General features: G+C 40.0%; 1 protein-coding gene and 1 long non-coding RNA gene across 5 annotated transcripts in view; one reads left to right on the top strand and one right to left on the bottom strand.

Annotated features, from left to right (window-relative positions):
• The window catches only part of LOC109853329 (homeotic protein spalt-major-like), a 55,575-nt gene extending 43,669 nt beyond the window's left edge, over nt 1–11,906 (bottom strand). For all 4 annotated transcript variants that reach the window (XM_020425312.1, XM_020425313.1, XM_020425315.1 and 1 more), the window contains exon 1: nt 10,536–11,906. In XM_020425312.1, coding sequence (XP_020280901.1) covers nt 10,536–10,641 — 106 coding nt within the window. In that variant the 5' untranslated portion in view covers nt 10,642–11,906. The remainder of the gene's footprint in view (nt 1–10,535) is intronic.
• Nucleotides 11,907–12,237: 331 nt separating this feature from the next.
• LOC109853328 overlaps nt 12,238–17,128 on the top strand; it is a 162,147-nt gene continuing 157,256 nt past the window's right edge. Inside the window, exon 1 of the long non-coding RNA XR_002250102.1 lies at nt 12,238–12,428. This is a non-coding gene — a long non-coding RNA (uncharacterized LOC109853328). The remainder of the gene's footprint in view (nt 12,429–17,128) is intronic.

Genomic DNA, 17,128 nt, shown 5'->3' with positions numbered 1-17,128 from the left:
CGTTCAACACGAATTCTTTTATAAATATGTATTTCCAAACCATACTTAATCCATATTTATAAAACCCATGCGATTCGAAGAACCCGAATTCACAATGTATCTCCCATGTTTACGCGGAAGTCCAACCGTATATCTTTATGCAATTTAAAATGTTTCACTTTGTATATAAAAATTTCATTTTTTAATTGTGTATAAAATACAAAACAAACGTGAAAATAATATTAATAATTAAAGTATCTCTCGACGTTTCAGATTTCCTTTGGCAACAATTCACTAGTAAATTGGTCAGTAAATGAAAAGGATTTAAATAAACAGTCGCGGCGCACTTATTTACACACAAAACATTACACTGTTTTTACTCTCACTTTATATTTTATCTGTATATATTAAACAAACACAGTGAAATTAAAATGTAGTGAAGATTATGTGAACTATTTCTCACTATACAATTCTCTTATTCTGCTAAAAGCATCATTAAATTATCGTTGGGTTTAACTTACAGTATTTATGAGAATAGTTGCTCCACAAGCTATTCAAGCTTCGATAGAATGCTATTTCACATTTACGTACGAGCGCGGAGTTTTGGAATTTGCAACATCGCGCGCGGTGGGATATTTTATTACAACGAAGACACGTCGCGTCGCGTCGAAGCGATTTGATGTTACGTGATACACAGCAATTAAATGCAAGAATATTTTGCATGACGTAATTTTCTCCGTAATGCGATGCGGATAGATCCGAAGATACTACGTCTTGAGGTAGGTTAAGTAATGTTAAGGCTACAACGGAGGCAGCGCAGCAGAAGATTTTGTCATAATTTATGTTCTGCCCGCGCACACATTCCACATGTTTATTCATGTATTAATTTCTAAGTTGTCTTTTTATAGAAACTTTATGGAGGGGATTTCTAAAATTGATCATTTCTTTTTTATACAATAATGTACATCGCATTTTAATAATTACCCATTTTTATTGATGTGCAAATGATATTGTAATAATATACAGATAATAAAATATTAGGATATTGTGTGATGGAAGGAATCATTTATATATAGAATTATTTATTATGATAATATAGCGCATTATAATGATAATACTATTCAGACACAGGTTTTTATATCTCGTTTAAAAACCTTGTTTATTATGTAACTTCTCATAATGAGGATCAAGATTGTTGCAACAGTTGTTATTCGCCAAAAGAAACTTCTCTTTTGTAGTAAATAAATAAAAATATATACACGTAATGCTAAAAAAAAAAAAAAAAAAAAAACAGAGATACGTAGAATTCGAAGGATATATCCAGCTCTAATATACTTTTCGAAATATACGTTTCGCAGTTCCAACGAGAGAGCGAGCGAACTCGTTTATGTGGAGATGATTCTCGACTAATCGAGCGAGACGAGCTCGGTATAAAGGCGAATCTGGCAATGTAATTTGTTGGCGAGTTAATTAATGCCAGGTCGATACACTGAGGGAGAAGGCGATGAAAATCGCGCCGAGGCTCACGCGAATGCACGGCGACGTCGAGCGTCGGGACGCAAAAACACGATTGGTCGCGCATGTCGGCATACACGAGTGTTGTTCTAAAATATTGCCCGAATTCTTGGCCACACACTCCTATCGCGATCCCACTTCGAATATTCCATTCTTCTGGAGGTGAATAAGTCTCTTTTTGCTCATTCAGAACTGATTCCCGCATGCAATAGAGAGACCGAACTTCTCATCGCGACCAATATTTTTCTTTATCATTCACACACTATAAATATCATTAACAGTTCCCATTATCCATAATTTGATTAGACATGAATGAATTATTCAATATTCATTAAAATTGTATAAATAAGCGATTGCATATTTGTTTACAAGGATAATCGGTTCGATTAATAATTCTTGCTTCATTATCATAAATTATACTATAAATATTGTGTTAATATTGCTTAACGAGATATGCTTTAAACATAGATACTGGTGGGTATTACGGAAATATACAATTCCATATATACATACACATCAGCAGAAGCAACACTCTCTTGCGTGAGTTATTTTATTATATAATGTCATGTCGAAATTATTCATTCCATCCATAAGTTCAAGGCAACGTGTCATCTGTGTCTGTGCTGCGTCGCTTAAAAATTTTGTCCATACCCATTCGACTTGTATTTTATGAATAATTCACATCACTCAGACTAAGTAATTCTTAATAACTAGTCGTCGTTGGTTGTCCTTGAAACTTTTTGCCATTTACCCGTTGCGATCATTCTATCAATTTCGGGTTTACACTGTGGTAAAATTTAAAAAAAAAAATTACATTCTACGATAATTTATAGCGCATCTATAATTCTGAAACTCATTCGAGTCGTTCACATCAGTTTAATTTAATCACTATGTTGTAAGTTTCTATTAAGTTGAACACACAAATCGCGCGTAGAGAAGTTGCGAAGTGGAAAAAATATAGCGACAAAATTGAATAAAATATTTATTGCAAATAGATTAATTTAGTCGCAAAGAATGTTTCTATTTCGTCGTATCTAAAAATCTGTTGGATATCAGGTGACCTCGATTGATGTCAACGCAAGAAGAACGCGAAAGAAAGAAGCGTCGAGAGATCAGAGAAACGGACAAAGAAGAAAAGGTTACTCGATGACAGAAGCTAATCACACGAAGAAAGAAAGGTGAGCATCGAAATCTTTTTTTAGGAATTACGGTTACGACACGCATCGGTCACCGGGATCCGACCTCCTCTCTTCGGCTCTCACGCGGTTTTCGTACTGCACAAAGCGTGAGAGAAGAACGATGATGTCCCGGTGAAAAGAAGAAAGAAAGGATCCAACAGGAGAACGAAGAGAAGAGAGAGAGAGAGAGAGAGAAAGAACAGTTAAAGACGAAGAGATGCACAAGTGGGGAAACCGAGACGAACGCATCGGTAGTAGGATTTACGCAGCGGTCGGTGCTCTTTGACGCCAACGTGGAATCGTCGCCTGGCATCGGCAGTGACAGAAACAAAAAGGGAAACCGAATATGACCCGTCATAGGGGATCGCATTAAACCGCCTTCGCGACTCGCCACTCGATAATTGGCGACCTTCGCCTCTTCCGCGAAGGAATGTTCACCAGGTTTTGCGCGAAGGACGCGCAAAAGAAACGCGGAGCGAACCGGTCGCCGGAAAAGAGAGCCCCAGAACGCTTCTGTATAACCGTGACATAACGCGACGAAAGAAACGGAATGACGAAACGATGCGGAGCATCAATATAAATAATATCGCAGTAATTGTTCAGCGCGAGGGCCCGTCGGGTAACATGCAAGGTGCCGCTTTACGGCCGCGCGGAATTCGAATTGTGGCCTCGCCACCGCGCGTTTTACCTTCTGCTCTCGAGCGAAGCGCGTTCCATTCCAAGCTACGACCGGTCGCTGTACATACACTGACCGGTATAAGTACTTCAACCTTTATTACATTTAGATTCGCTCAATATATTTTCCGATGTTTTCTGTCGGTACGTTCTAAGATTTAGCAGTGGCTTAAGGTTCCATCGATTTGTTAATATATTTATTATCACACATTCACACATAATTTCTAAATAAAAAAGAAGTACGAAAAAAATTTTTTAATATTTCAATTATAATGTTTCACACGAGCAACATTTTTCTCTTGAAAATTCTCTTTAAAAGTCTCGCAATAATTTTACTCCCTCCCGTTTTTTTTTTTTTTGTTTTTTTACGCTTCTCGACCATCGTCACTTTCTCGCTTCGTTCGCGAATGAGAAGATATTTCGAACGGCCAGTGCCGGGCCAACTCGCGATCAATTTTTCAAGTACACCCCGGTCATTCGCTTCTCGAAATTCTGCGGAGAGAACGAACATCGGCATTGTCTCTTGCGAGCGCAATCGTCCTTTTTTTTTTTTGTTTTTTTTGTTTTTTTTTTACCGATTGTCGGCGGCAAAAGAAGGACAGGGAGGGTGGGGAGCGAAGAAAGCAAAAAGAGGCTCGGCCCGAATGCACACGCGTGCATATGTGGTATCATATGTGCGTGAGAAAAACGTGCACGTACACTAAGATGTCTAATAGATTGGGGTTGGCATACGAGACAGTCGCAGAGAGACACCCACGCGTTTCCCCGTATCCACGCGATGTCGACCAAAAATATTCACGCACGACAAAGGGCAAGAAACCGGTAAGTCAGCAACTATACTTTTTTTCCAGATTCTTTCTCTCTCGCTCTCTTATTCTCCCGTACCTTATAAAACAATGAAACTTTTCACGAGCTTTTCACGACTGTGTCTTTCTTCGAAGGATTTATAACGATATTACTCATTAAATTGACGCGAAAGCTCGTATTGTACGCCGATTGTCCGCGCAAGCAAATATATGATTGTAAATTGTAATTACTACTATTTTTGTTTTCCGTTGGCGTTTCGAAAAGCTTCATTTAAAATTATTGTTTTATTTTTCTATGCTAATCAACAGATATAGATAATTACCGACCGCGGCGGAAACGTGTACACAGAAAAATGTTGTTCTCAATAGCGTAGAAAAATATTTATGAGAACCGTACTGTATGCAAGCGATAATGTACGAGGTACATGTATATTTTCAAATTTATACATTTGAATCTTAAAATCATTCGTATCGAACAAGTAAGCAATTTGTGTGAGAGATACGTGAGAGATTTCGACGAATATGTTATAATTTATTCGTACGAGTTATCAGTTTGAGGACAAGTTAATAAAAAATGAGCGATTAATAATAAGCAAAACTGTTAAAAGTTTGATAAAAATTTATCTCTTTGTACTGATACATTGTGTAACATCGTAGATATTCATGTCTAAATATTCATACGTGATAAACGGTCAAAGCGATAACGTACCAAACACATTTTTTTCTTATTTGTATTCTTCAGAACGCACTGCATGTTATACGTGGGTGTATCGTGATATTATATTCTCATTAAATTTACTTTTGATGATGTTTTTATATTATTTTGTGCACATTTTAATGGTGCTATTTTTAATGATGTGGTTGTTTTTCTTGTTTCTCTCTCTCTCTCTCTCTTTCTCTCTCTCTCTCTCTCTTTCTCTCTCTTATTCTTTCTTTTTCTCTTAAATATCACGTAATTCGCAATATTTCGTAACAATACTCACTGACAATAACTCACATGCATTATGATCAGTCCGAGAATCGTTTTCGTATTAATGAAAATGCAAAAGATGTTTTCGACGATGCGCATGATTTTACACATTTTACATATCTATATCCATCGCCATAAGTGTATATGATAATGTATCATGATAATGTATACACGTCTTCATTGAAACGCATGACGTTACATACATAATAATGATATACACAGCGCGACAATAAATAATCACAAATGTTATTATTGTAAACCAACTGTTTTTTTTTTTTTACGCTTAATAATTCATCGTCACAATTAAAAACAGTGCGATGATGTAAGAGTCCATGCTGACCGCCGATAGTTTGTTTTTTGCATCATTTGAAATAACGAATCGACAAACGGAACGCTCTTGGCAAGCAGTGGGGCACAATTTGTCAAATCTATACGAAAGATATCTTCGGACATTTATGCGTACGAGACGGAAGAAGACGCGGGGACTTCAGCGGGGATATATTTTCATTTTAGCTTTGTGATAGATTACAAGTAGCGTCTACCTCTCGGGAACTAATAAATCCGCACGTTGTCTCCTCCATTACGACAGAGAATTGCAGAAACCGTTTGTACTTAGTACCTCATTGATGTTCTGGACAAGAAATATTTCGCGCGCATCAAATTGTTGTCGGAATAGAATCGTTCCGAACGCGCGCACGGACGGGCTTTTATAGTTTTCGACGGACAAACGGCTGACATAATGACGCCGGGCTTAAGAGCAACGCGCGCGCGACTGCGCATATTAGGATCTATTAATATGCAGTCGGTGCAAGTCAGACGGTTAGACGGTTCTTAGCTACTTGTCACACATTAGCTGCCGTCCGAAGCGGCAGACAACTTCCCGTCCGTCGTCCTCACAACGGACACACACGACGAGACTTCTCTATTCGTCTGTCAACGATCTCCTTCACGTCAGCATATTCCACTGTTCACTGACAACTTCAAGAGAAACGCCTTTCAAAACTCTCCGCTCTTCACGATTTCACAAAAAGACATATTGCCGCATTGGAGCATTTTCCGTGCAAGAAAATGACACGCACGTAATAAACGTAATATTCATCATCGATGATTCATTCATCGGTTTTTGAACATCTGCGGTCGATAATGTGAAGTTATATCTCTCTTTTCGACTGCTTCAATATCCTTTAAAGGTTCGTCCAATTCTCGAGGGATCGTAATTTATATGACCAAATATCGTCTCTTTTTCGAGATAATATCTTATTTCCAATAATTCAATTTCTTTACAAATTCAATTTCGCACAAGTTATAGAAAATCTTTTTTAATTAGTATTTTAATTAAAAATTATATTCAAATATAATTGTTGTATTTCACACAAGAAAAGTTTTGTGTGTATGTACACAGATAAGTATAGCATAAGTATTTCAATATTTTTAGTATTAAAATAAAAAAACTGAAAAAAGTTTTCTTTATTTTGCAAAAATTATATAAATTAATTTTTTGAATTATTTTATGTTTATCTGTTTTTTGTATTTGTATGCGCATATTTTTACATCTAAACATAAAACACAAATATAAATAAATATTATAAAATTGTTTCATTATGTAAAATATTATCTTGTTGTTGTAATTTTTTGTTTTTATAATTTAGTATTAACTTTTTGTTTCGATACACATTAATCGCTTTATCCTCGTTATATACAATGGTATCCTTTGATCCGGTGACTCTCGCTCACATTTTCGTAGTATGTATAACATTAAGATAACAGGGAAAGAAATGCAAATTGATTTGTGAATACTGCGTTTCATACTTTATGATTTATCAGCTCATATAGCTCATGGTTGTCTTTTTTTGAGCGGATAGACCTGTTGTAAGAAACAATAATAATTTCTGAACTTTGATCACAAATCCTCTCTGCAACCACGATAAACTCATTTTAACATGTACACATTTATAAATAATATACTTATTTGTATGCCATAAAATATGACAGATATTAAATGCAAACAAAACGCATCGTTACTTATGTTTGTACACGATGAGATAAAAATATAAATTGCAAAAGAAACACTTGTGAATACACGAAAGAAAAAAACGAAATAAACGTTCTATTTGATATATATCAATGCCAAAATCTAACTATAATACGACTTATTTTATTATAAAACAAAAAAATATATACGTTTTACTTTAAGGTTGCTTTACAAATATATATCAGAATTTTTCACAAAATATCTGTGACAGCTACTGTTTAATAAAATTACAAAGTATGCTCTACTAGATTTAATCTATATTCGTAATCAAGATTTTATCTTTGTACGTATATTATGCAATGAAGGAAACTTTTAGCAGCCATTGCATTTGATAAGGTGATACATAATTTTTTTTAGCATCATTATTATCGCACAGCTCAGTTGTCCGCGGTTCACTTAACGCGCACCGACATTATCGATGTTTTTATTCCTAATGTTATGTCATGTTATGTCATGTCAACAGCTCAATTTGTCACTATAAAAATTACAACATATGACACGTCAATTTTGAATGCTAAAGAAAAAAAAAGATAACAAAATTCTCGTTATCAAAAGAACGTCCTGCCACGTTGTTTACAGTAAGATAAAATTTGTAATAAAAAATTACACACGCTACATCTCTTTTATTGTGAGGAAATCTGTGTTATATTTCTAGCTAGGGTAGACGTAAGCACAAACGCGCGCGATATGAGAAAAATTATGACTGAGCTATTCGAACAAGTCACGCTACGTCAAATGAAGGGTATCGGATGAAAACTTCTAATTATCGAATTATATAGACGGACTGCGGTCCGATCTATTGTTGTCGCGGCATCCGCAGACATTTTCGATTTTGCTTCTGACTCAGCAAGAAACCGCGGGGCCTGTCACGTACACGCGCTAGGAATGAAACGCGCTTTTATGTTGTTTTCGAGATGTTTCAACTATTCGAAGTTGAGAAACACACAACGGCGCGGAGGAAACTGCAGAAACTTGCAATTGAAAAAGTTCGACAAATTAAGAGCATTCGCGTACGACGTCTATGTTGAAGTTGCATTAGTCGCGGCGTTCGCCGTTATAATTTTTCCCGCCCTACGTACGAAAAAAAGAAAAACTGTTCTCCCGCGCGTTCTGAAAAATATTTTCCATGAACTCTCTTCTATACAAAAAAATCCGTTTTTTTTTTTTTTTTTTTTTTTTTTTTATCGACAAGCCGTGTGTCTAGCATTAAATGTTTTCTGTTAAAACGTGAATCTTCGCGAATGGTACACGTACCAAATGGATACGCGAACGTCAAGTACGTGGATTCAGTAAAACCGAGTAGTTTATAGCGACGAGTTCTTATCCCTCGCGATCGGACGACAAGTTCTGGTTATGTTTAATAGAAGAAATGTAAATGTTCTCGGTGAAGTTTATGTTTTTAGATAGACATTATCGCGCGTCTGTGAAATTCTCTTCTCGCATTTCGTGCACTTCACATAATTCACGTGTAAAATCTTTTTCACGAAAATACACACGATACATGAATTAAATTGTCTTCTAATTCGATATATATAAATAAATATAAATTTATATATATAAAAAAAATGCAATTTATATTGCGCGCTATACAAACTTTATATTCGATATTATTTAGAACAGTCCAAAAAATTGGACTTCGATGCGAAGAATCGTCGTGAATGCGACAGAAACGCGAAGCAGCGTTATTACAATCATTACATGCTCGATCAGTTTAACGTTTTTTTTCTCACAAATAAAATTGCAACAACTGCGAACACACAAGCACTTATACAGTCCCAAAATTCACGTGCGCTAGTTTGAAAAGTTCGCGCGTCGTGAGCGGTTCACAGTAGTTCAATTATATCACATTTTTAAGTGTTCGACGGCTATGCAAATTAAGTTTAAAACAAAAAATATTAAATTAATCAATAAAAGATATAATTTTATCAGCAGTTTTATTTTTATCAGCAGTTGTAACGCATATGAATGAGTACTTGAGAAACAAATGAATGAATATTTAGAAAAACCAAGTTGCGCACGACTACGAGTCGCCTGATGCACACGAAAGAACATCTGACAGTGAATGAATTTTACGTATAAAGATGCAATTTTTGTTTTTGTACGTGTGTGTATGTGTGTGCGTGCGCGCGCGCGCGCGCATAATCGAAATGCGGCGAAAATCTTACGGTCAACACTGAGACGAAAACTTTGTTGGCCGTTTTTTTTAAGGCCGCTTTGATGTTACGTCGAGACAGGTACGTTTTATCGAGGCGGATGCGTGAGAAACCGAACGCGCGCGCGTTCAGTCCGACGGAAAGTGCTCTCGGGAATCGAGGTTTCCAGCGCATTTGGCGGAGCGACCGCATTGCGAAGACGTATTGTCATTTAATCACACTAGACGTTTCATATCGCGTCTCGACACTGGTAATTTGCGCAATTTTACTCTGGTACGCATACGCGTTGTGTAGCACGTACCCATGCGCTTACGACGACGACGCTGCTCGCCGGTAATCGCGCTCTTTAAAACGGTCGCGCTGACATCAGTCGCGGCAATTGTCGCTCCGGTTTTCTCACCGTATATCGAACTAGTTTCAGCCATCTCGCATCGCGTCAATATCGTAAAACCGTTACTGCACCTCCGGATTACAATTTTCTTATCGCCGTTTATCGTTTACTCCGAACTAACGCGAAGTAAAATGCGATGTGATACGCGAACTGAGCAATTGTGTAACTTCGTTTCTCTCAATTTAATTTGCGCTCCGGGTGTCGTGTATTTAACGAATTTATGAAAAAAACAAACACTGTGAAAAAGATGCTTGTACTTTAAACACGATTCGACGCACATGTGACCTCGACTACAGCGGAAACAAAAAAAAAAAATAAAAATTCATCGTTACACATCTCTCATTGTGTTTATTATTATTATTATTATTCTTTTTTATTTGTCTTTTATATAGTGGTTTGCGCTTGATAAAATCACTAAGAAAAACAGATCATATCATCGTACTGTAATGCGTCCTAGTCTCTTTCAGAAGTAAACGTCAAGAATTCGTGATATTTTTGAAGTTTTAAAATAATATATAGCTTGAGATAAAAATAATGACATGTTTCACACAATGAAACGTTTTTTTTTTACAAAACGTCGTAAAACTTCGCGTAAATTTCAAACATAATGGATTCTGACAAGATACAAAAATCGTTTCGAACTTGTTCGTTAATTAAATTGTGCATTGTGCGTTTTAGAGCAGACTTTACACACTGCGCGCTTACGATATATCTAATCTTCAATGAGAAAATTATTTCAATTCGACGGAAACACTCACACGGAAATCCTTCGGTCGAGGAGAGAGAGGCTCTTTTTTTTTTTTTCTTATCCATGCTAAATCCAAAGAATCACTTACGGATCTCGCTTGCGATAGTTCCAGTCGGATTGGTCAGGAGAGGCCTCTGGACAAGATCGTCCTCAAGATGGGCACGGCTTGGTCGAGCTTGCTTTCTCCGTGACATCCCTCCGACTCAGATGAATCAGTTCGCTCTCTTCGTTACTCCGACGAAGAAGCAGTTGTCCGCCGCCGTTTGACAGTGGAATCGACTGGCGTTTGCTGTCAGTGCGGATATTGTTTTCCTCTCCTGCGGGATGTCCGGTCAGTCTAGACGTCGTCGACGGGACAACGGCGGTAGACGACGTCGCTGTAACGTCAAAGATGCGCACCTCATGTCTCTCTCTCTCTCTTTCTCTCTCTCTCTCTTTTTTCTCTCTCTCTCTCTCTTTCTCTCTCTTTCTCACACAGTGTTCCGGTGCAGCAACAATCGAAATCACAACACACGATCGCTGCTTGAACTCACTACTATCGGCACTACTTAGCAAATCGCGAATGCACTTCCCGAAGCGTCCTATGCATGGATCGTCGCCAAAAGAGAGTTATTCTCGCCACCGGCCGGTGAGCGCATCAACTACTTAGCCAATAATCCATAGAGGCCAATAAAGTTCGCGTACGAATTTCACTAACATAGTTTTTCACACTCGCGCGATTTCTTACCGCGCGATGTCACAAAAAGAGATCCGTCGTTCCGCGCACTCGATAGTTAACTGTTTTCTCACTGATTCGTGGCTCCGCTTGTCCTAAACGGTTCGCACGTGGTCCATGCATTCACGCACAACACACTCTCTCCTCCTTTCTCTCCCTGCTCCGAAAGACGTCCGTGGATTCCCAAACAAGTTGTTTTCGTTACTGACGCCGCTCGTTCCGTTGGATGACCTCCTCCGGCGTATGGATCGTAAGCGCGATTCACCACACATACACAATCGCGATTAACCGCGATTCTTTGATTACTACCTGACGCAATTCATTCGACGCGTGCCGCGAACGTACAGCAGCGAGAAACCGGCGACATTCCGCGGCTATTCGATGTCGCGACGCAGGGACAGAGTAGGTGGATACGTGCGTACGGTCGTGACGCGTGACGCGTAAAGTCTACGGATCAACACATCTACGGGAACGGTGGCAACGTGTACGCGCGCGCGGTACGTGTCCTAAACGCACTGTTTGCTCATGTACGACACACGTGTGCAGTGACCGGCTGGCGTGTTTCTCAGTGTGACGGCCACGTATGTGTATGCGCGCGCGCGTGACGTTTGTATGTATGTATGTTGTGTGTGTGTTTGTGTGTATGTGTCTGTATACGCGTTACGTGTCGTGCGCGGGTGCGTATGTGTACGCGTGCGTGTTTATGGGTCTATATCTCGCGCGAAATCCGCTGCTCTAGGTGCTTCGGAGTCGGCCGGACGACGGACGGACCAGCTCTGGGCCTGACGTCCAGGCACCCCTCTCCGCCGTCGCGAGACGCGTTGCGGGTAGGGGTACATGAGATACTGCCTTGCGCGCGCTTTAGTCCCCCCACTTCGGCCGCGCTTCGCAACCGCCGCCGCCCCTCTCCGTCGTCCTGCGCCCACCTTCCCCCTCGCGCTCTTGCCCCACTACATGAGCGAGGCGGCGGGCGCGCAACCTCCTTTGCGATGCGCCCCCTTCTCCATGCGTCGCCACCGCGCGACGGATACAGAGATTCACCCTTGTACACAAGCCAAGTCGACTTCCACGCGTATTACACACCAGGCACGTTGCACGCATGTAATTTTGCGCGATTATTCGTCCGCGTGCATTCTTTCGAAAGAAAGAGAAAGGGAGGGAGAGAAAAAGATGGACCCCGGTATCTCTTGGCCGCCAACCTCGCACGAGCTGTCCGAGACGTAAGGGCTCACTTTGGACAGCTTAACCGCTATGAATAAAAAAAAGGTAAGACAGGTTTTTCACGCGTTTTGTTTTTTTTTTTAACTGGATTTTTATCCTTACGCCCTCTCGCTTACCCTACCCTATGACAAACGAAACGGACGCCAGTCATAAGGCTGCTCACGCACGGCCCGTGCTTCTCGAAGCGTGATCGAATGAGCCCCTCGTAAGGGGGCGCGAGAGGAATCTTTTCGCGACCTCGCTCCTCCGTATTGCTTCCCCTCGCATATCGTTCCGTTTCTCGTCCTCCTACCTGCACGATCCGTCTTTCTCTCTATCTTATTCCCCTTCCGGCGGATGCTCGATATCCCCACCGGGTGGCGCGAGAGCGCGAGGCGTGGCTTGTCCCGGAGGAGTGCCCGCCTCCTTATGCATTATTATAGCGAGCCACTCGTGTCTCTATGATTTTATATGCCGCGTTTCAACGTGAATATTCTAACGCGCTTCCAACAGCGCTCCGGCGCATTCTCGCCACCACCATCGCGCCGTACCACGCCACCCCGCGCCTCGCGCGCTGCTCCGCCGCGCCGATGTGCCGACGATATCGTGTTTTATGCTGCCCAATTATTTTCTCGTTCCACGCTGCGCTCGATCCGACTGTTCTGGTGATTGTATACGTGAGACGACGAACAAAACTCAGGGAGAGATTGTCGCCGTAACGAGTGCGTTGACATTTGTGCAACGGCGTCTGCATTGTCCTGTCAGTTTTTTTTGTTTTTTTTTTTTTTATTTTTTTTTATAGTCTCACAAACGAACATTTATATTTAATTACTGTTATTACTAATTAAGTGTGTTGAACGAAAAAAGATGCTTAATTAAATACTTAGAATATTACTTGGTTTTTGAACGAAAGAAATATTCTGCTTGTATATTATTATTATTATTATTATTATTATTATTATTATTATTATTATTATTATTATTATTATTTTGTTTTTATTTTTATTTTTATTATTATGATAATTGTCATTATTATTGAATAGAAATGCAAATCCATAGAGTCAACACTTATTTAGACGATCCTAGACTAATTAATTTATAATAGATACAATTAAAATTATCCAGTTTTATTATTAATACATACAGAAACTGTAGTATTATATGATTTACTCAAAATATTGTACAAAAATTGCTACGCACAATTGTTTGGATTAGCATGCTGTGTCATATCTTGTCATATGTACATAAACGTAAGAAAACAGGTGGGTCGTCGTGGAGCATTTCGGACGGAAAGACTATAGTATAAAAGCTGCGGTAAAGCGGCGAGGTACAAAAGTGGTGAGGTCGTAGGGTGCTAGATTGGGATAAGGCGAAAGGATCAAGGACTGTATATGGGGTGTGTTGCCATACAGTTAACATTTCGAGTAGTAAGTGTGAAATTTTTGTTTTTTTTTTATTTTCGTAACTCAAGTGTGTTTTTTTTTTTTTTTGTTTGTCACGTTCTATTGTCGTGCAACCACGACAAGTGTCTCTCTTGGGAATCATTAAAACAAAAGTGTGTTTTTTTTTTTTTTTTTTTCGGTCCGAACAGATTTATTGTTTTTACCGGCTCATAATTTTCGCGTGAAGATCTTGAGGGCTATAATGTGCGCGTGGATACGTAAAGAAAAGTAGTCGGCTCGTCGTGGACAAGCGCCGGCGCCGGGACTGACACCTGCGGTGCATTTTTTCTCCTAGGATTAGTGGATATACCCGTCCTGTGCATCTTTCACAAAACACGGGGATCACCAATACTTGTGCGTTCTCATAAACATCTATACCCTGTCTGTTCAGCATTCGCTGCTTGACACTCCGTGGACATAATAGATTTTAATAATGAATTTTTAATTAACTGGAGGATAGAATACCTAACACTTCCTATTCGTCACAGCTATATAAACTTCCGAGTAGTTTATAAATCATTCGTTGAATTGCATATTTAACTGTGTCGGAAACGCTTCTGCTGAATTAAGGAGAGTTGTTTATGATATTTTTTTTTCAAGTTTTCGATATCTCTTTTTAATAACAAAATTGCCTGATTACTCTCAAATTTTATTCAAGTGAGTTAGCGCGTACGAAATAATTTTAGCTCTAATAAAAATTCGAATAAACGATGAGAGATTGGTTCTTGTGTAATAGAGAAGTATCTTGTTGTGTGTGTTATCACGTGCGCTTTTAAATTCCACGAACAATTGTATATATCTGTCTTAAGTATGCTTTCCGACACCTGCAGCACGATAGATTTGCGTTTAGTACATCCGAGCCAAATCCCGATGATCGTGGCATTAAAAGACCGCAGAAAATCTGCCGCAGCAGGTGGTAATCTTTCTCTCTCTCTCTCTCTCTTTCTCTCTTTATCTCTGTCTTTTTCTGTCTTTCCTTCTCTTTCTCTCTCTTTCTTTCTCTGTCTGTACGTGGGGATGTTGAAGCCATTCAGAGTGCAAGGGGAGTCAGCAAATTGACGCCGTTTAGATTGCGCTGCGTTCAATTAGGTTGCGAAGACGCAACCGGTATAAAAACCTGCGTGTGTTCGCGGATCGTTCCTTTATCATTCGGCATGTTCATTTAGATTTGTTCAGTCTACGGGCATGCTGCCCGCTGGTGGATCACATCACCACAGAAAGCGTAAGATTTCCGTTCTCTTAATTCCAATGAAAATTAAGCGATTTTGCCGATTTCTCGTGGCAATAAAATTGCCGAACCATTTTAATCCGCGCGATTGATGTACGCGCTTTCCTCTTCGCGTACGTAGTAACATCACATCGCGTTAATATAGTATCGTCACTTAAATATTTATAGATATTAGTATTATATGATCAGTTCTTTTACATTAAGAAGATAAAGAGCAGTAGCAATCATACATATACGCATACACACATTTCGAATCGCAGTCAATAAAGCGTGTACATGTACGAAAGAAAATCAAAAGTTTTCCAAACCAAATCCAAAACTAACTCCGACAATTTAAATGTCGCGGAAGGTTTATACGTGGACTCAGGCGCGTCGAGTCTCAAACCATCTTCTCGAAATATTCGATCGAAGAGAATTCGCATCGGTAGAAAATAAACGGAAGATAGAAGAACGACGGGAGTCGAATGGTCCCGGGGTTTATGTGTTTGGTGCTCCGGTGGCAAAAGAATAGATATGACGTATTCATGAGGATGGCGCGGGTTTGTCAGGCAGATGGCGTAGCGATAGCGGCGCGTCGGATCTCCGAAGAAAAACACGAAATAGTTGTGCCTCGCTTTAGGCGAGACCGGACCTGTTTTCTATCACCTTTCTTCGCCTCCGTGTCCAGGATATTCCCAGTTCTCCCCGTGTCTCTCTTTCCTCCCTCCCGCGTCCTTCTCCCTCGCAATAAAATCCGATTTGACGTCAATTTATCTACAGATATATCCAGTCGAGGCGCGTCTCTCGGCCCTTCTTTCGTCCTTCCTCTTTTTTCAACGTCCGCGCGCGTTTACCGCTCAAGGCATGTCGCGCATGAATTTCGCGTTTATATAATCTGCCTTTTTTCTTCTCCACCGTTCTGGCTAATAAGACGACAGTGGGGGTAACTGATATTGTTAGGGTCTGTTTGAAATGATATTAAAAAAGGATCAAGATTTATATATTATAAGCGCGGCTCCCTTTCTCTCTCTCTCTCTCTCTCTCTCTCTCTCTCTCTCTCTCTCTCTCTCTCGATCGGCCATTGGTATCGTGAACCGATCGAGAGGAGAAACAAAAAAGGGATAGCTTGCACGTTTCTCTCGGTGTGGAAAAGTCGTATTCATTTAAATTACGTAGACTAGTGAGATGAGAGCGGTTGATAATAAAAAACCCAGATCGTGCGATACAATATTTTTCGAGGATACAAGAAACTCAATTGGACTTCGTTATGAACGATTCAACAGACATAAAAGCTGTTGCAAAATTTTATTTGCTCTTTTTTTTAAGCAATTGAATTTTAACTTTCCAAAACTTTTTATGTGTATTTTTTTTTTTTTAAATTTCAGGATAGCATTGCGCGTGTATTGTGGTTGTTTTCGCGTTTTATACTTTTGAAGTAAAATATCGGATTTTCTTATACTAAATTCCAGTTGCAGAAGTCAAGTTCGCTTTAAGATTTTTTCGGCGATCTCCGATAAAATGTATCGATCCGACGACATTCAGCAGTCCGTAATAACAATAATAATGCATTCGTCGTGCAATGTGGAAGGGAGAAGGTAAGAACGCGTTCAAGGTTGGCAGAAAGAGAACTCGGGTCGGCCGATCGCAAATCTCGGCCGCATAAATTTGTTTTAATTGCCAGCGACGTTACATTTTGCTTTAATTATGCCGCATTATCTGGGAGGTAAATTAGGTAGGTCCAGGCTCTCGGTCCATCTTTCCCTCCATCCACTTTACTCTTCGGACGCTACCCCGCGCTGCCGCCCCCGTCCGTCCGTTCGTCCGTCCGCCCGCCGCGCCGCGCCGCTCGGCCATCTCTCCGTCTTGACTTCGCGGCTGAAAAAAGGAATAAGAAAGGAATATACTTCGCCTCTCCTTCTGTCTTTCTCTTCTCTCGTTCACATAGTCGTCTCCCCGGTCTCTCTATATACAGTCCTTAGGATAGGATCTCTTTCCACCCGCGATCCTTCTCCGTCACCTCTTTCTTACGGACCGATTGTCGTTTTCAGACCCTCTTCTCCACCCTCTCCCCCTCATCTCCTGCCGGACACACCGCCACCCCAATTCTCGGTTTCCTC

This window comes from Pseudomyrmex gracilis, unplaced genomic scaffold, assembly GCF_002006095.1.
Source record: "Pseudomyrmex gracilis isolate BER0280 unplaced genomic scaffold, ASM200609v1 scaffold_46, whole genome shotgun sequence".
NCBI classification, from domain to species: Eukaryota; Metazoa; Arthropoda; class Insecta; order Hymenoptera; family Formicidae; genus Pseudomyrmex; species Pseudomyrmex gracilis.
Note: the sequence above shows the minus strand (reverse complement) of the source record. Positions and strands in the feature narration are given on the sequence as shown.